Source organism: Myotis daubentonii, chromosome 14 (assembly GCF_963259705.1).
Source record: "Myotis daubentonii chromosome 14, mMyoDau2.1, whole genome shotgun sequence".
NCBI classification, from domain to species: domain Eukaryota; kingdom Metazoa; phylum Chordata; class Mammalia; order Chiroptera; family Vespertilionidae; genus Myotis; species Myotis daubentonii.
In genome coordinates this window covers 22534687-22554967 of record NC_081853.1, presented here as the reverse complement: position 1 = coordinate 22554967, position 20281 = coordinate 22534687, and the positions used below count along the sequence as shown (strand labels likewise).

Genomic DNA, 20281 nt, shown 5'->3' with positions numbered 1-20281 from the left:
TTTCTCCTATTGGTCACAAAGAACACCCAGCCCCACTGTAAGTTCATTTTCTATCAGCTTAGCGCCCCCTAGTGGAAAGAGAAGTGCCCTTTCCAGTGTGTCCAGCAAAGCCCAGGGCTGTCTCTTATTGGCCTGGCTGGAATCATGAGGTCTCATCACTGTGGCCAGGTTAACATAATGTTACTAATTGGCCAGGCCTGGGTCTCATGCTCACCCTCAGGTGGAGTCTGGTTTTATTTTCCCATCAACCACATGGACTGAAGGTTGGGGAGGGGAATTGGGGGGATTTCCTCAAAGAAAATCAGGGAGCTGTTCTAAAGAAGGAGGACTAGATGATCCTAGGCAGAGAAAAACAACAGATGTCCACTGAGGAGTCGCTGGGGGAGAATAAGGAAGTAGCTCCATTGGCTAGTGCTCAAACAAACCTCTGCTCCTCAAACTTATTGGCTCCTGCTGCTTCTGGGCTTAATGCTCACACTGCTCCCTCTTCACCCCCACCCACCCCCACTCCATGCCCTTTTCACCCAGCTAACAGCTACTCTTCTTCAAGGTTCAGTTTAGGTGTCACTTCCTCCAGGAAGCCTTCTTTAATGCCCTTTACTTCCCTCATCATAGTACTTAACACACCATGTGATAATCATGTATATCATTGTATCCCTACTAGAGGGTGTGTTCTGTGAGGGCAGAGACCCTATCTGTCTTTCACACTGTGGTATTTCCTAGTATAGTACCCAGCACATAATAACCTATTCAATAAAAATGTGATTATTAAAGGTATAGCTATGCCCCCCCAATTATATTTACCAGATTAAAGGCAATAAAACTATACCTCCCCTATTTTATTCTCCCTCCTCTCCTCCCTCCCTCCCTTCCATTCACATATCCATTATTTTACCCACCTGCTTATCCATCTACCCACCAATCCATCCATTCATCTATCCATCTACCCATCCACCTATCCATCTATTCAGCCAGCCAACTCTTATTCATTCATTTATTCATGCAAACATATATTGATACTTGCTGGGTATCCGTCTCCACTTTAATATAATGAATATGATCATAAATGGGGTTCTGGCCCTCCTGGACTTCAACCTTAGCAGGGATGTTTATAAACATGCAAAATGAATAAATAAAATAGTGATGATAACTTCTGTGGAGAATGTAGGCCAGACAGAGTGTGGGTGGTCAGACTGAAATTTAGGGACTTCTCTTTTCTTTCAAGGGTGTCTTTGACATGCGTTAGCTCAGGGTCTCCCCCACACAACTCTAGGATAACCCCGGGATGGCCCTGAGGTATAGGAAGCACACCTGCACTACACCATTGGAAACCTGTTTTCTGACAACTGATCCTTATCCTGTCCCAGCGTTTCCCTTTATTGATACTGTCAACTTCCAGGTCGCCTTTGCCTTTGTTTACATGTAAAAGAGCATCGGAGGGGCTGTGCAGATAATCCTTTCCTGTTTTCATGATCTGAGGCTGTGGAAGATGTCAAAGGCAAAGCGCACACAGCAGAAGGCAGTGTGATTACCAGAAAAGACAGTGCCCACTGCTAAGAAGGCCTGACTGTCCACCTTGCTATCTGACTTTGAACAGCACAGTATCTATTTCTGGGCTTTAGTGTCCTTCCATGAGGGGTTAATACACCAAGATTTCTGGGGGGCCTTCCAAGCACCTATAAAACTAATCTGGGTCCAAGAACACTGGTCTCCGCTTCCATATTCCTACGTTGTGCATCTCAGCCTTGTTCTGAGGCCCCCTTCTAATAGGGTCCGGAGGGCAGGACAGGAACCCCCATCTGGCATGAAGCTGGGTGTGTGCCTCTGAGGGCTCTTTAGCGATCCCAGGTTGGAGACTGGGCCTTGGCTAAAGGCCTGCATCCATGCTGCTCCCTTCCCAGCCCAACACTGCTGTCATCCAGTCACTCTACAGTCGTACTTTTTGAAGCATCTTCCTACCTACCTCCCATCTGGTCTTTGCCAGGTAGCACAGAGAGGACACGCCCCTGCCACGGTCACCCAGCAGTGGTGGGAGCGTTGAGTCTCAAAGCCAGGCCTCCGGGGTCCCTGTGGGGTAGAGGATCCTTCATCCCTATTTTGTGGTTTCCTCTTCTATAAAGTAGGGATTACATGGTACCCACCTCATAGGGTGTTGTTGTTTTATTTTATGAGAAATAAATGAGTTGCTATGTATAAAAACCTGGTAGGTAGTAAGTGCTCAGTAAATGTCAGCTGCTATTGTTATTGTTATCACATTGCCTCCCAGGATTTGGGATAAGGATTAACTGAAATGCTCCTTGGAGATAATAAAAGCAGAGGTTTGCAAACTCTGAAGTTTAAATATTGGTTAATATATCCTAGACTGGCAATATTGAGCAGACTATTCTAGGCTATTGAACTAAGGACCTTTCATGGTGACTCCTATGTTTTAGTTTATCTAGAGCAGTGGTTCTCAACCTTCCTAATGCCGCGACCCTTTAATACAGTTCCTCATGTTGTGGTGACCCCCAACCATAAAATTATTTTCGTTGCTACTTCATAACTGTAATTTTGCTACTGTTATGAATCGTAATGTAAATATCTGGTATGCAGGATGTATTTTCATTGTTACAAATTGAACATAATTAAAGCATAGTGATTAATCACAAAAACAATATGTAATTATATATGTGTTTTCCGATGATCTTGGGCGACCCCTGTGAAAGGGTCGTTTGACCCCCAAAGGGGTCGCGACCCACAGGTTGAGAACCGCTGATATAGAGGATTCTGGGTATAAGTACTTAGGCCCGTTTCAGAGATGTCCCCAGGTGAACTTTTTTGTGGCAGCTGTTGGACATAAGTCACCCGGGCCATCCAGTTCCCTGATATTCTTGGGATCAGGCATTACCAATTGGACCACATAGCACGTGGCTCCAGCATAGTCAGGGCTGTGCTCTCCAAACATGGGGTTTGGGGAATGCAGTTCAAAGACTGCACTGGGAAGCTTGGCTTGTTGAAGAGCGGAAAGAGTGCTCTATGGTTCAAGAAGAGGAGAAAACTGGGCAAAGGAAAATGTGAGAAACTGAGAACACCTTGCTGGGGTGCTGACCCTGTAACCGGACCGTCAAAGGGTCTGGGCTTGAGCCAATTTAGCAGAGACAGGGTTGAATCATATATGAGCATTTATTCCAATACTGCTGGCAGTATGGGAGAGCAACAGGTCATCCACAAAAATCTGCTCTGCACTACACCATAAGCCAGCTGCTTATATTGGGTAGAAAGACAAAGATTACATGGGAAGTAGGCAAAAAGGTATGCCAAATGGGCAGTTCACAGATAATGCGGGCTGGAGACTTGCAAAGGCCTACCGGTATGCAAAGGCTGGGGGTCTTCAAAGGGCTGGCAGCTCTGGTTTCTGCATTAAGGTTATCTTTCGATGATAATAGGCAGCTCCCAGATGGGGAGGATGGGTTGCATATCCAGGTGAGCTCCCAGGTCCCACGTGCAACTCCCAGCCAGGTTAGAATGTGCCTTCTTTAATCAGAACAAAACAATCATGGTTAACAGAGTATGATTAATATTTCTTATAATTATAGCTGGTCTCCAATATTCTATTTCTGCCCCTCTCAACCCGAGTGAGTAGATGGATGCATGCATGGATGATTGCACAGGAAGATCTAGCTGCAAATAGAAATGCGCTCTCTTCCTCTGCACTACCTAACACAGATGACAGATTTAGTGCTGAAATAAGCAGACCTCAGCAGTTGAAGTAGAAAAAAAATGGATGTAGCAGGAAGGATTGAACCCAGAAAGGGAGGAGTCCAGAAATGAACATCGCCAGAAGCATGGCAGAAAAGCAAAGAAAGCAGTGGTATCTGTGAATGTGGACAATAGAGGAAATATTCAAGAATGGGAAAGGCAGGGTCCTGGAGACAGACTTGAGCAGGCATTACCAACTCTTAGCTACATCACGTTCCTGGATCCATTGCACAAAGGAGGTGGTTAAAAATAGCCAACTGCCTTGGTTATCCACAAGCCTGCAGCCCTTCCTTTTGGCCACTAGATGTCAAGAATGCTCCAACCCAGCACACTTTCTGGCCCCTTGAGTTTGGAAATAGGCTGAGTGGAAATGAGTAGATGAAATCAGCAAGATGGGGATCTCTAGAGGTTTTAGGGCAACTGCAAATAAGCAAAAATAAAATAAAATAAAATAAAATTGGGTAGAATGCAGACAAGCGGTCTTCTCACCAAGACCTGCAAAGAAAATTGATTGCATTTTTTATCCATTTATTTTTTTTGAAATTTGGGGAGGTTTTCAGGTTGAAAGAAGGAGGAAGAAACATGGTATAGAATATATATTTTTTCACAATAGTAGATATTCTGTAGAATTTGCAAACATTTTCCTGAAGTCAAGTGAGTTCAAGGTTCTGAAACCCTCAGCCTAAAAAGGGAGGATTCCTGGTGATCATGGTGATAGGGGCAGCTAATGCTCTTAACCCTTTGAGTGCCAACCAATATCCTAGGAACTATGCTAAAATTGCCAAGGCATTTTTGCTGGTTTTACAGCAGTTTAGGAAAAAAATTATGAATCGCAAGTAAATGAAGTTACATATTCAAAAAACTTAAGGAAACCTTTACTACATTTGTTTTCATCTTTGACATATATTGTTTGCTGATTGTATTATAAAATACTAGTAGAAAAAAAAATTTGAACAAAACATGTAATGTTAAAATAGAGGGACACCCTTCTCCAATATCTTCCACAAAATCGTCATCTTCACAGCAAGAATTGACATATTTAGCAATATCATCATCACTAATAAAAGCAGACTTAGAACTGGACGCCATTTCGAAGCTTTAGGGTTACAAAATCTGAGTAAACTTCATAAAATCGTAGCACCTGTAAAAAATTAGGCAGATAAATGCCAGTGGTCAATTTTAGAACTACAAACATTCGGCATCATAAGTAATCTGTACTTAGGTGCCATCTGTCAATAAAGAGTGAACTACTAGCATCTAATAGTGACACTGCAGGAGGAGCGCGATCGTGCTTCCCGGCACTCTAGGGGTTAACCCTGCAGCAGGTAATGTTCTTAGCACTTTACAAAAACTGACTCCTTAAGTCCTCACAACAAACCTAGAGGTAGGTGCTATTATCCTCATTTTACAGATGAGGAGGGAGAGGTCAGAGAGGGGAGGACTTGCCCAAGGTCACACAGCTTGTAAATGGCAGCCTCAGGATTCAGCCCAGACATTTGGGCCCAGAGTCCATATGTTTGCCCACCATGTTGTACCATAGATGTTGCCCCTATTGACTCCTGACCTCTGGCAAAGGGAACTTTCTGAACCACAGATCAATGCTGTGACTTAATGGTGAGAGTCACAGAAGAAATTCCCATTCTAATAAACTTACCTCACAAGACTTTAAATGAGAATAAATAAGGTTATAATGCTGGCCAGTATTTCATTCCAAGTTCCCTGACTTTGAAGGGCTTGGCTAGGCAGGAGTACACCCCATGACCTCGTAGAAGCCTCTGCTCTATTAGCTGCTGTAATTATCCAAAAGACAGAATAAACAAGGCCCAGGAGCCATGGATTCCAGAAATTTCTTAGCATAGAAAGATGATCATAAACTTGATATTGCAAAGGAAAAATGTACTTTTAGTTGGGGACCAGGAGACAGGATATTGCTTTAAGGCTGCCAAGAGTATTCAATTGATGAGAAAATTGGAATACATTAAGGAAACAGTATGATATGTTAGAAACATGGTGGATTAAAAGTCAGAGACCAGATTTCTAATTTGGCTAAATATACACATACTATATGACTCTCCACTCCACTCCTAGATATTTACCTAAGGGAAATGAAAACATATGTCCATGCAAAGAATTATACAGGAACATTCATAGCAGCTTTACAACACTGTAAACAATACATATAAATATCAACATCCAAATAAATCATCAGACCTCACCAGTGGATCAGTGGTTAGAGCATTGGCCTGCACATTGAAGGGTCAAGGGTTCAATTCCCGGTCAAGGGCACATATCTGGGTTGCAGGTTTGATCCCCAGCCCTTCAGGCATGTGCAGGAGGCAACCAATTAATCTCTCTCTCTCACATCAATGATTCTCTCTCCCCTTCCCTCCCTCCCTCCCTCCCTCCCTTCCACTCTCTCTAAAAATCGATGGAAAAAATATCCTTGAGTGAGGATGAACAAACAAAAATAGATAAACAAATTGTGGTATAGCCATACAATGGGGTACTGCTCAGCAATAAAAAAGAACTTATGATACATGCAACAACAGGGGAGAATCTCAAAAAATTATGCTGAGTGAAAGAGGGTAGACCCAAAAGGGTTTATACTCTATGGTTCCATATAGATGAAATTCTACAGTGATAGAAAGCGAGTCACTGGAGGAGGGGCTTTCCCAGTGACACAAGAATTATGGTTGGGAGGCTAGAGAGAGCAGCAACTTTGCCATATCACCTCTGAGACCCCAAATGCTTGGGGACTGTGGTTGCCCTTTTAAATTTTCTCTTTGCTAGTCTATTCTTGGCACTTAGTAAGGATTTAATGATGGTGATGGTGATGATGATGATGATGACTATGAAGCCGCTACTGACAATCATCATCTCCAGTCCTCAGAGAGTTTTTGCAGAAGTAAAGAGCTGTGGGAGCTCAGAGTGTGTCACGGGAAGAGGAAGGGCCAAGCAGACTGGAGCGCAGAACTTAAGGGGCGGAGAGCACTAGAGCCACCCAGGCTGGGTCCTAACAGCCTGCTGATTCCTGCATTTGTGTGTCCCCAGGTCATGAAAACCTACCACATGTACCACGCGGAGAGCATCAGTGCGGAGAGCAAGCTGAAGGAGGCTGAGAAGCAGGAGGAGAAGCAGTTCAACAAGGCGGGAGAGCTCAGCATGAACCTGCTCCGGCACGACGACCGGCCCCAGCGCCGCAGCTCTGTGAAGAAGATTGAGAAGATGAAGGAGAAGGCAAGTGAGGGCCCTGGGGGCCATGCTCCCTGACAGCCTTAGCCTCCCCCTCTGCACCCTGGGGGTTGTGAGGGTAGAATAATGCTGCCCGCATCTGCTCTCTTGGAGGTCAGTGTCATGGAGGAGGCAGGTCTGGCTTGTGCCAGGGTCCGCAGGTGGAAGAGGTCTTCAGCTGACAAGAGAGCTGAACTGTGATGAGACTCATAGCCCAGAGCACAGGCATTAGTGAGGGGTGGGGGCTTGCTCTGGGGGTCAGTTAGGTGTCTGGGGACTGGTTGGGACTGAGTGTGTCCCAACAAGAGGGAACAACACTGGGCTGCCAACCAGCACTGGGAACTTGGGAAAGAACCATTCCAGTATTGCCATTGCCAAAGCAGAGGCAGGTGATTGGAATGGCTGTGTATCAGTGCTGGAAAGTGCCTCAGGAGGACATGGTGAGAGGAGTACTGGTTCTGGAGCCAGATAGACTGGGTTTTGAAAATGCCACAGCTATTACACCTCTCTGAACTTCAGGTTTAAATCTGACAGTGATGGCAGATAATTCTCCTCTCTCAGTCAACTCTGATGGATTGGTAGTGGCTGCCCAGAGCTCTGTGTTGAGGATCATGAGCTCTCTCCTGGCTTTAGCTGAAAATGGTGCTATAATCAATTAATAATGTCTGCCATGGTCAGAATATAGAGGGGCAGTGCACAGGTTGCTTTTCTGTCATCCTAGACTAGGCAACTTCTAAGGTTCATTTCTTCTTGAAAGACTACGATTTCTTGTTGAATCTTCTGCATCCATTCTTTCTATGGAATCAGAAAACATTTCCTGAGCTCTTTCTATGTGCCAAACATTGTCCCAGATGTTTATTTGGGCTTCAGTGAGATGAATTCTATGATGATATGATCCTACAGCTCTTAAAAATCATAGGAAATTGAGTGGGAACAAGATCCAACAGGACTACGTAAGCAGGAAAAGTAATCTGAGGCAAATAAAATAAGACTTCAGGGTAATTGCTAGAGGCAAAGAAAAATGGGCTCCACAATAATTAGGCAGAGACTCAATTAAAAAATGGGCAAAGTATTTGAATAGACATTTCTCCAAAGAACATGTATGAGTGGTCAGTAAGTACATGAAAAGATGCTTGGCATCATTAGTTATTAAGGACGTGCAAATCAAAACCGCAGTGAGACACCACTTCATAGCCATGAGGATGGCTAAAATAAAAAGACAGACAATGACAAACTGATGAGGATGTGGAGAAAGTGGAACCCATGGACACCGCTGGAGGGAAGGTAACGTGATTCAGCCACTTTGGAGAATGTTTTGGCAATCCCACAAAATTTTAAACATCGACTAAGTTACCATATGACTTAACAATTCTACTCCTAGGTATCACTCAAGAGAAATTTAAGCATATGTCCACACAGAAACTTGCACATGAATGTTCATTGAAACATTATTCATAATAGCTCCAGAGTGGCAACAACCCAAATGTCTGTCAACTGATGAATGGATGAATAAAATGTGGCCTGTCCACACAACAGAATATTATTTAGTCATAAAAAGGAATGGAGTACTGATTCATGCTACAGCATAGATGAATTTTGGAAACAGTGAAATAAGCCAATCACAAGAGGCCACATATGTAGTATTCTATTTATATTAAATGTCCAGAGGAGACAAATCCATAGAGATAGGAAGTAGAATAGTGGTTGCCAGGGGCTGGGGCAGAGGAGAATAGGGAGTGACTGCTAATGGGTACAGGATTTCTTTTTGGGGTGATGAAAATATTCTAAATTTAGATAGTGGTGATGGTTATATAACTCTGTGAATATACTAAAAACAAAGAAATATTTAGCACAACTGGTGTGGCTCAGTGGTCGAGCATCGACCTATTAACCAGGAGGTCACAGTTCGATTCCCGGTCAGGGCACATGCCTGAGTTGTGGGCTTGATCACCATTGAGGGGTGTACAAGAGGCAGCCAATCAATGATTCTCTCTCATCATTGATGTTTCTATCACTCCCTTTCCCTTCCTCTCTGAAGTCAATAAAAATATATATTTTAAAAAGAAATATTTTTAAAAAGATAGTCAGGCAAGGAATTACAGAACAACAAGGGGGATATGTAAGGGGGTAGAGAGAATACTGGCTGGGAGTCTGAAGACTAATTTTGTGTTCAGAGTTGTCTGTAAATTAGCCATTTGGCCCTTGGAAAAGCTACTTGTCCCCTTCAGTTATCTTTTCACTTATAAAATGGATGAATTACACTAAAATATCTTTACTATCCTTCCCAGGTATAAACTTTTATGAGTCCATAAAGGGCTAAAAATGGTCTCAGGGTCAGAGTAGTTCCCTGCAAACTGGTCAGGGTTATCAAAACTCTCTGTGAGGGTTGGATGCATGGCTGGTACAGGAGGTAATTACCTGAAGTCTGTTTTTGGAAATTCCCAGAATAAGTGGACCCTGGAGAAAGAAAGGTCAGAGGGGATCTCTGGGGACACCTCTACTAAGAAGCTAGGAGAACTCAATCTGGAATAAGGAAGGTTTAAGAGTGCCTAGATGAAGGAGGAAACTCTAAGGAGAGCTGTATTTTTACCCAGCAGTGGGACTCATTAGTCTGAAAGGAGTAAGGGGATAGCTCTCCAACCCATGAACTCTGCTCCTTCCTGCAGGTGCCCCCAAACAGGAGCAGCTCCCCAGGGAGGCAGTCGGACTCCTCGCCATCACTGCCCCTGGGCTGCCTGCTCTGCCTCCTCCTCCCACATCCAGACAGCCCATGAAAACCACGGAATGACTGCCTTGTGCAGGGACTGGTCTGGGGTCTGGGTGTTACAGGTCCAGAGCTGAGCAAGGCAGAGCGTCCCTGACTTCACAGGGCCTACTTTCTAGTGGGGGGTCTGAAAATCAGCAAGTACACAAAGAAGTAAAAAATATAATTTTGGACGGTAAGAAGTGCTTTTGAAGAAATCAGGATGTCCTTCGGCAGGTGAATGGATAAATAAACTATGGTAAATCCAAACAATGGAATGTTGACTAAATATTCAAGATCCAAAAAGAAATGAGCTAGCAAGCCATGAAAAGACATGGAGGAACCTTAAAGTGCCTATGATTAAGTGAAAGAAGCCAATTTGAAAATAATACATACTGTATGAGTCCAACCATATGACATTCTGGAAAAGGCAAAATGATGGAGACAAGGAAAGTTAAGAGGTTGCCAGGGGTTGGAGGGAGGGAAGGTTGAAAGGCAGAACACAGCAGGTTTTTAGGGCAGGGAAACGAGTCTGTGTGCTACTATAATGGTGTCCAAACCCATAGAATGTAGACACCAAGAGTGAAGCCCAGGGCAGACTGTGGACTCTGGGTGATAATTACTGAACGTACTGTTCTGGTGGGGGTTGTTGATAATGGATGAGGCCGTGTGTATGTGGGGCAGAGGCTATGGAAAGTCTCTGCACCTATCTTCTTAATTTTGCTATAGACTAAAACTGCCATAAAATAATGTCTTAAAAATGGAATAAAGATTAAATAAACAAAAAAAATTGAAAAGGGCAAAATGATAGAGGATGGAGGGAGGGACAGTGGAGATGCTGGCAACATTTTCGACAAGGCTGCCGTCAGAGTCTGAGCTGACCATTTTGTCAATCCCACAAAATGTTCAACGTAGACCTTGGGTAAGGACCTGAAGGACATGAAGGACCAGATCACACGGAGACTTGGAAGCATGGCCTGCCAGGCAGGGAGAACAATTAGTCCGAAGGCCTAGAGGCAGGAATGAAGTTGGCCTCTTAAAGGATGGGCAGAGAAAGCTGGCGATGAGGGAGAGCCTAGAGGAAGAGGGGCTTGGGACATCACGGGCGCCATCGCAGTACTTTGGACAGCCATTGGGGGCTGGTGAGTAGGCCTCAGGAGGTCTTATTAACAAGCTCTGGTGGAGGCCAGTAACAGGCAGCTGCTTATTGAATAGTGCTGTCATTGGCTGTATGTGGGCAATGGAAGGTGAGCTTTTTGAGTCCAGAGCCCAAATCTTACTCAGCTGGCATATGGAGTAAGGTATTCCATTTAATCACCGGAGTGACCATTAAGAAAACCCCAGCCCTGGCTTCTGTGGATCAGTGGTTAGGGCACCACTGTGCACCCAAGGGTCACGGGTTCGATTCCCAGACAAGGGTACATACCTGGGTTGCAGGTCCGATCCCTGGCCTGGTCAGAGCATGTGCAGGAGGCAGCCAGTTGATGTGTCTCTCTCACATTGATGTTTCTGTTTCTCTTCCCCTCCCTCCCTCCTTACCACTCTCTCTAAAAATCAATGTATTTTTTTTAAATATCATTCGTTGAAGATTAACAAAAAAAAACAAACAAAAAAACCTCTAAATCCTTGCCATTAAGGGGCTCAGCTCTCACCTACTCTTTTCTTCTTCCAGAGGCAGGCAAAGTATTCTGAGAACAAGCTGAAGTGCACGAAGGCCCGGAATGACTACCTGCTGAATCTGGCTGCCACCAACGCAGCTATAAGCAAATACTACATCCATGATGTCTCCGACCTGATCGATGTGAGCACCTGGCGTCTGGGACTGGAAGGGCCCCACACCGGGCTGGTGCAGATCATCAGCTGAAGGAGGGGCTGGCCCCTGTCCTTCGCTGACGGTCCAGGGTGGAGGGGAAGGGCAGTGAGCGTGTGGGGTCTGGGAAATGAGTTTCTACTTCTGTGGGTGGGAGTGGGCCTGTTGCAGCCCCTACAGAGTTGGGTCGGGCAGTCATATTCAGCGTGCACTTGCCAAGAACACTCTGCTAGCCCCGGCCCTTGGCTGGGTTTGGGGATATGGGAGTGGTTGTCTACAGTTCATGCCCTAGGGATTTCCCCTTGTGGTACAGACATGCTCAGCACCCCCAGGTCTAGTCTTCCAGACATATGCCACACATGAAAGAAAATAGAATTACAGTTGATCCTTGAACAATGTGGGGGTTAGGAGTTCCAATCTCCCCCTTCAGTGCAAAGTCCATTACATAACTTTTAACTCTGAAAACTTAACTACAGTCGTCTCTCAGTATCTACAGATGCTCAAGTCCCTTATATAAAATGGTGTAGAACAGTGCATATAGTTGATCCCAACATTGGATCAAAAATACTGTCTTCAATCCACGGTTGGTGTAATGTGAGGATGTGAAAGCTGGGATATGGAGGGCTGACTGCATATTTAGTGAAAAAACTTCAAGCCTGCACAGTTCAAACCTGAGTTGTTTAAGGGTCCACTATGCACAGGTCAGCTTTCTTGGGGATGTTATCAGTGGAGCAATCAGGCCATTTAAGCAAAAGGAGAATGGAACACTGATTTCCATACCACCTGCGTAGGATAGGCTGGAAGGACAGCCATGCTTGGAGAAAGACTGTTGTGAGTGGTGTCATCAGGGAGAGCCTCTCTCGCCTGTGTTGGAACTGGGACTGCTTCTCATGTGTATTGAGCAGCTACTCATTCTAGGTCTTGAGGTGCTACAGTAGACAAAAGCCAGTGGCTCAGCCCTCATGGAGCTGACCCTGTATAACCCTGACACATTAACAGGCAATCACCATGCCACGGGCAGGTGTCACAGTGAGGGAGCTGGAGAGAGAGGTGGACCCCGAGAGGAGGGACAGCAGATGTAAACTCTGAGTGGGGAGAACATCAGGGAAGAATTCCTGGAGGAAGTGATCTCTAAACTGAAACCTGAAGGAAGGATATTTAAGCAGGAGGAGAGAGGAAGAGTATGCCAGGCAGAGGGAATGCATGTGAGAAGGCCTGGAGATGAGAAAGAATGTGGTGAATTTGGGAAGCTGAGAGAAGTCCTGCTGTTGCCCAAATTGCAATCCCAAGTCTCCCTGAAGGGTTTAACGTGATTTGTGTGGTAGGGTTCCAAAATGCACAAGGGCCCCCAGGATGAAAGATTTTGACTATGGAATGAAAGGTCATCATGATGGGACAGGAAATACTTGTGGTCCCACCTTCACATCACGGCTCTCACTTCACCCTTCTGTTGCGTGCCTGTCTCCAAGTGCTGTGATTTGGGCTTTCATGCCAGCCTGGCCCGCACCTTCCGGACCTACCTCTCAGCCGAGTACAACCTGGAGACCTCTCGCCACGAGGGGCTGGATGTTATTGAGAATGCGGTGGACAACCTGGATTCCAGAAGTGACAAGCACACGGTCATGGACATGTACAACCAGGTCTTCTGTCCTCCACTCAAGTTTGAGTTCCAGCCGCACATGGGGGATGAGGTAGGTTCCTCCCAGGAGCCCATGCTTGAGACTGCTTCCATCTGTTCCCCCACGTGCTCCCAGAACATTGGTGGGAGGGGACCATCAGCCCCCACTCCACATGAAGTATGTTTATTTCAGAGGCCTGGGGCCAATTTCTTGGTTCAAGGGCTTTCCCAGCTAAGGAGTTTACCACTAATACCTTAACCTTACTGGCTCAAGTTCCCCACCCGCAGAATTGCAGGACCTTAGTGCTCCTTAAAATCCCTCCCAGTTACTGTAGGATATCTCACATTCCTCCCTTGGATCACTGGAGCCTGGGCCTCATCACAGCCACTCTGGCTAATGTCCTCTGCCTGCCCTCCAATACAGGAGGCACACCACCAACTGAGTTTCCTTCAGTGCTTGTGCTGCTCGAATTCTTGCTATATTCTGGAGTGGGAGGGAGGGTAAGGCACTGGTCACTGGCCCCAAAGAAGCCCTCTGGTTACCCAAGTTTCACAAAATCCTTTATGCAAACAGGGCCCCCCTCTGGGGCTCAAGCCTTAGTCTTGGAACTGAGGAGAATAGCCACAAGACATTGTATCTGTCTCCCCATCTCCATTATCTCTACCCCAGGGATATGTGCACAGAACTTTGTCCTAGTGGCCCCTGTCCCTTCACCTAGACATATCCACCCATGCACGTGGGAGTTTGGAGGACCCAGACCAATAGTGCACAAGACCCCGCCAGCCTCTGGTTCCTGTGAGAGCTCAGCTGGGCCATCCACTGAACTTGCTTGGTGGGAAGGGACAAGGAAGCTCCTTAGCAGAGAGCATTTGCTGGACCCTCCAGGTGGCTCTATCCACTTTCTTCATTTGCAAAGGAGAGTCCTGTGTAGGGTTCCCTGCAACACCTGCCCCATCCCTCATGTCCAACCCTTTTATCTGGCCTTAAAAATTCTGACCTCATGGTTACTACTAATGACTGGAAAGTTTGGGTTGCCTAGTTAGTGGTAAATAACTAATAAATAACAGAGCCCTGCTGTTCCTTGTGATCTCAGCTGAGTCACCCCAGGCAGCCCAGATTGCAGGTGGTGACAGAGCCCTGGATGGAATGGATGTAGGGAGAACAATATTTCTCTCCACATTTTCTCTCCTCCACCTCTCACCCAATCTACCTCCTGGGGAAGATGGTCCATGAGAGGCGATCACCTCACAGTTGCCTCTCCGAAGCATCTTCCTGCTGGGGAATAGGAGCACCTAGCTCACTGTTCCCCATTCATCGTTCTTTCCATTGGCATCTCTTCGGTCAGTGGTCGGCAAACCGCGGCTTGCGAGCCACATATGGCTCTTCAGCCCCTTGAGTGTGGCTCTTCCACAAAATACCACGTGCGGGCGCGCACGTACAGTGCGATTGAAACTTCGTGGCCCATGCACAGAAGTCGGTATTTTGTGGAAGAGCCACACTCAAGGTGGCAAAGAGCCACATATGGTTCGTGAGCCGCAGTTTGCCGAGCCACAGTTTGCCGACCACTGTCTTAGGTGATTGCTTTCTTACCATAACTTCCTGCCTGGAAATTAACTAGTCTCACTTTATGAGATTTGCCAGAGCTCTTAGTAAACTCTCAAGAGGGCACAGTGTAGAAGACCATAACTGAGAGGCCACACTTTGCAATTAGAGGGGGTGGCCCCTGGTTCCCATTAGGTGTTATCAAATATAAGCTGTGTTACCTTTGGCAGGTCATTTAAGCTCTCCAAGCCTGTTTCCTCAACATCTGATAGGGATATTAATGACTAGTGACCCGGTGCACGGATTCATGCACATTGAAAGGAAATTAATTAGAAGAAATATTTTAATATCGCTGTTTGCCCTTTCTCTATAATAGAAATGTCGACCAAATTCACGATCGACAATGACAGATTGAAACATGCATGTAATTGGCACCAGCAAGAGCTTTATATGTATCGCACATGCGCGAGTCAACTTAGCCTTTTATAGATATAGAATAAACTTGCTTAATTACACTTGCTTTCTGATGTAGCTAAACTTTTTCCAGCCCAGTGAAGCACCCCAACTTCTCATTCAGGTAACTGTCAGCAACACAGCAGGAAATATCAACACAAAGCAGATTATTATTGTAGATTATGCAGGGAGAACAAAGGGTAAAATATTTAACTGCAGCAGTGTTTGACTATATCCTGCACAGTGAGAAAACCTGAAGTCATTTTCAAGGTCCACGATCTCTTACTTCTTTTCAGTCGGGTCAAGTTTCTAAGCTTTCTAAATCTCCATTTTCCGGCTAATGAAAAGAAAATAGGATTTCACTGAGTCTCCTATCTACCTACTCCAGGACTTCTGTGAGAATCAAATGAGATGAGGTTTCACAGACATTTGGTTAAAGTGTGAAATGTTTGCACCTGGCTATAAAGCAAGTCCTGTTCTTGGGCTGAAGAAACTGCAAGGAGGCTAGTTGTCACTAGGGAGAGGAAGCCGAGTGTTGCTATGTGACATCATTACCTGGCACCCACAGTGACCATTCCCAGGCTGGGCTGGGCTGTGGGCTGCATTTTGTGCCATGGGGTCTTGGCAGCGTCGGCTGCAATTTGGTGGGCTGTCGCTCTGGGGTGGTGGCGGGCCTGTGTCCCACTTGGGGGAAGCCGAGTGTTGTTTGGCGGCACCAGGTCAATTTGTAAATGGCCAGTGCATGTCATGACTGCGTTGAGCATTGCCTCCTGGTGGTCAGTGCACATCATAGCAGCTGGTTGGATGGTCGGACACTTAGCATATTAGCCTTTTATATATATAGATAGCTCCTGCCCTAACTCCACACAGATGATGAGGACACTGGGTGACTGCTGGTGGGGGCTGTTATTCCTACAGGTGTGCCAGGTCAGTGCACAGCAGCCCGTCCAGACAGAATTACTCATGCGGTACCACCAGCTGCAGTCCAGACTGGCCACTCTCAAGATAGAGAATGAAGAGGTAAGTGAGCCCCTCTGCCCTATAAGAGATTTCCTTACAAAGGCCTAACTTGTCCTGGGGACTCCACATTCGCCAAAGAACACATAATAAATTAGGGTTCATCTGTAAGATAGACATTTACACAAACATTAAAATCATGCACACCAAGAATCTTTCAGGGGAAATGCTCATGAGATGCTGAGTTAAAGAAACACAAAGAGAAAGTAAAACTTTATGTTCAGTATTATCATAACTCAGGTAGACTAGAGTATGTGCATATGTATTTGTGTGTATTCACAGGCATAGAAAAAAGACTAGAAGGAAATACTTCCAAATGATAATAGTGGTTATGTCTGGGTTGTGGATTATAGGTGATTTCTGTGTTGTTGTTTTTGTGCTTTTCTCTATTTTCTGTAATGTTATTTATGTTATTTTTTATCATCAGAAATAATAATAGGTATTTTAAGGTATACAATTAAATGAACAACCCCAGGCACACTAAATGTGTCATGGATTCTGAGCCCCAAGGAACTTCTATCTTACCACGATCAGCATATCTTCCATGCAGCTGGTGGCACAGGATTATCACTGGGAGGGTACAAATGGAAAGCCCAGCTGTGGTGGTTCCATTCTGATGTGGACTGATGAAGCTAGGCGGGAAAAATTCTATTCCAGCCTGGATACCTTCATGCGGGGAGGATGTCAACCAGCTGGTGAAAAACCAGGATGTGGGGAGAGGACAGGTTTTTCATTGAGAAGTGCATTCACAGCAGGCGATGGGAGCCAGGGTCCTGTTTTCACATCTCAAGAGGGCTGTCCTGGCAGAGAGGGCGGTTCACTCTGTCTTCATAAAGGACAGAAGTAGGGTGAACATGAATGTGAGACAGATTGTCACTCAGGATGATGACGAATCAAAGCAGTCCCTGGGGGGAAGTTTTGTGGAGACAAATTATATATTTGTTTTTCAAACCTGAGAAGAGAGAGGAGATGAACAGAGTGTTTTCTTTATTTACTCCTGCCTACATCTTTCCCCGAAGCATTTAAAAGTGTTTACATGGAACAGTGTATGGATAATAATGTTAATGGAATTTCAATTGGAAATTAGGGCCACAGAAAGAATGAAGCGAGTGTTCCTCTGTAGCTGCTGTTCATGGTCATGGAATTCTCGATTTGGAACCTGAGCTTCTGTCAGGCTATATTAGAAAGAACTGAGTCGTTAATGTATTCATTCAACAAGTTTTTATTGAATGAATACTTATTCAAGTATTTCTTAAGCATATACCCTTGACCGAAGACCGGTCCTCTCCTCGGGGGGGGAAGGTCGTCCTCTTCGACCGAGCGCGCAGCTTCGGGAGGGACGCACATGGATCGGTGAGGGAGGAGGGGGACACCCGCCTAGCCAGCCAGATCAGCCGAATCAACCCTGGCGATCAATGGGGTGACAGATGTCACAGCCAGATCGCCCTCACATCCTCTTAAGCATATATTATGTGCTAAAAATTGTGCTAAAATGCAGAGTAAAGTGAGTGAACAAGACAACATAATGCCTTCTCTCATGGAGTTTATATTCCACTGAGAAAAGAGAGATAGTAATAAAAATACAAAAGAAAACAAAGTAATAAATAATGAGTATGCAGATTATTAGACAGAGATAGGCACTAAGTTAAAAATTGTAGTCAGGAAGCCTGATGTCACCAGGAGGTGACATTTAAGTTGAGACCTGAGTGACTTCTCCTAGAAATGTTTTTGGAATGATGCTCCGTCAAATTATAGGGTTTGCTGTTTAATCTCAAATCCGTGACGAGGTATTGTGAGTTGAGGGCTCGTGGACCCTGCGTGTGTAGCCTTCCAGGGGTTCCACTCAATCCCAAGGCAGAAATCAGGATCCTGGAGAAATGACTAGACTGTGGTGTCTCGGCATCTCTCTTCCTCAAGGTTCTCTCTTCTGTGAGGGTTTTAATAGGACTCAGGTGGCAGATAGCTGGAGAGTTCATTCATGGAGGATGTCTGCTCACCTTACCCAATCTCTGTCCCCACACTGAAGAGAACCAAGAGTGTTTATGGTGTTGTCCTTCTTCCCATATAGTTTGGGACTGTATAACCAGGTAAAGAGAAACAAACCAAGAAACCTGAGTTCCTTTTTCGTCACAGTATTCTCCAAGGCTCTCTCTGGCTGAAACAATCTAATAAAATGACTTTAGATTGGTCAACCTGGATGCTCACCCCAGCCAGCTAACTGGCCTTACTTTGCACATCAATATAATGGGAATGATCATCTTTGTCCTGCCTGCCTCCTAGAGGCTTTGTGTAGAAGAAATAAAGTAATGGTTAGGAAAAGGACTTTGAGGTGTCAAATGCATCCTGAGGCTAACGGTTTTCTGTCGACATGCTTCCCCAGGTGAGAAAAACCCTGGATGCCACCATGCAGACCTTACAAGACATGCTGACCGTGGAGGACTTTGATGTCTCTGACGCCTTCCAACACAGTCGGTCCACAGAGTCTGTAAAGTCGGCTGCCTCTGAAACCTACATGAGCAAGATCAACATCGCCAAAAGGAGAGCCAACCAGCAGGAGACAGAAATGTTTTATTTTACAGTAAGTGGACCCAGAACCTGCTGTCTGCTTACCCGCTGGCACTGATTTCTGAAGAGCAGCCCAAGCTAGTGGGAGCCAGTGAAACCACCTGGGTCAGTTAGACTGACAGTCCTTCCAACATGCTTCCTAAATTAGGTTGCCTGGCGTGGCTTTGTGAAATGCAGAAAGTGACTCACCAGTGATGGTATCGGCACTGATCTTGAATTGATGGTTATTGTAATGTTCCTGTTCTAGGAAAAAAACAAACTGTGTTCACTTAGGGTGAGAGGAAAATGGTAATGGAGCCAAGTAACAACCCTGAAGTTTAGCGAATGGTTGTCGTGCTGCGTTGTCTTAAATTGGGGTGCAGGCTTTGAAAACAATGTCCTGCGTGATCCATGCAAATTGCTGGTGAGTTGCCAGGCCTTCATGTAAAATTCCAGATGGCTAACATTCCACTTGGCCAGGGACAGGAGGAACACAGATAAGGGCCATCAAGGCTGTAGTTCAACCTGTGATTGGTGAACATAGAATTTGGGGTTTTAAGGGACCTTAAATCTTCCATCTGACGCTTTATCCCATTCAACCATATCTCTTCAAAAAGTCATCCAGCTCTGCTTGAACAGCCCCAAGTTGAAAAGCTCCCTCCTTCCCCTAGCAGCCCTTTTGTTTGGCCTGTGGCTGGCTATAGATATTATAATGTTTTCCTTTATCTCTGTTCTCTTCAAAAATCTGCCTCACTGGGATTTCTGGTCATTGATCTTGATTCTGTTCTCTGGGGTTATCCAGAGAACGGCTAATTCTACAGGACAGTCTTTGGTGTGGTCGTAGGGAGTTGGGTTTTCATTTCCAGGTTAGACATATCTGGTTCTTTCAGTCCTGCCTCATAAGCGTTCCCTTTGAGATGCCTCTCATGTATCCTAGTGACTCTCTCCTGGACATGTTCCATTTGTCGAAGCCTCTTCCAAAATGAGACTCCCAGCAGTGTGGTCTGACCAGCACAGGCTAGAGTTAAACTCTCACCTCCTTCCACAGTAGGTGCTATGCTCCTTTTCATGTGTCCTAAGATCATATTCCCTTTTATAAATAAAGCTAAGTTAATACCAATTAAATCTCTATTCCCTATGCACCAACATTAAACCAGGTTGCCCTCCTCCTGAAGGATGAGTAGGTGACGTCTTGGGTAGGTCTCATGTTTATCATATCAGTTAGAGATCTTCTTCATGGATTCAGTGCATGGCTCTAGACTGACAAGATCCTGATCCAGTTGTTCACCATATATGCTGTCTCTTCAGACCTTGTGTGGTCTTCAGACTCAGTGAGTGTGGCTTCCAAACCTTAATGTTTGTCAATAAAAAAAATAATGGATATGTCAGGGAAAAGGCAGAAGACAGAGTCGTTCAAAACAGGCCATTAGGCTAATATTGACTACCCTTCTGTCTCTGGGGCCTGCAGAGCCCTTCCTCCTCCAGAGCGGGGCCAGGTGAAGAAAGACCTGTTCCCAGCTCCTCTCTGACAGGTTCGGTAGAGCACTAGCTCTCAGCCGTGTGCCCCAGGGATGGTTCGGTCTT

General features: G+C 45.4%; 1 protein-coding gene across 6 annotated transcripts in view; it reads left to right on the top strand.

Annotated features, from left to right (window-relative positions):
• The window catches only part of SRGAP3 (SLIT-ROBO Rho GTPase activating protein 3), a 369413-nt gene that overhangs the window by 294798 nt on the left and 54334 nt on the right, over positions 1 to 20281 (top strand). For all 6 annotated transcript variants that reach the window (XR_009448505.1, XM_059663445.1, XM_059663444.1 and 3 more), the window contains 5 exons: positions 6790 to 6975; positions 11385 to 11513; positions 12992 to 13213; positions 16055 to 16156; positions 18534 to 18731. Coding sequence is in view for 5 of the 6 variants with exons in the window: in XM_059663445.1 (XP_059519428.1) it covers positions 6790 to 6975; positions 11385 to 11513; positions 12992 to 13213; positions 16055 to 16156; positions 18534 to 18731 (837 nt within the window). In the remaining variant the exon portion in view is untranslated. The remainder of the gene's footprint in view (positions 1 to 6789; positions 6976 to 11384; positions 11514 to 12991; positions 13214 to 16054; positions 16157 to 18533; positions 18732 to 20281) is intronic.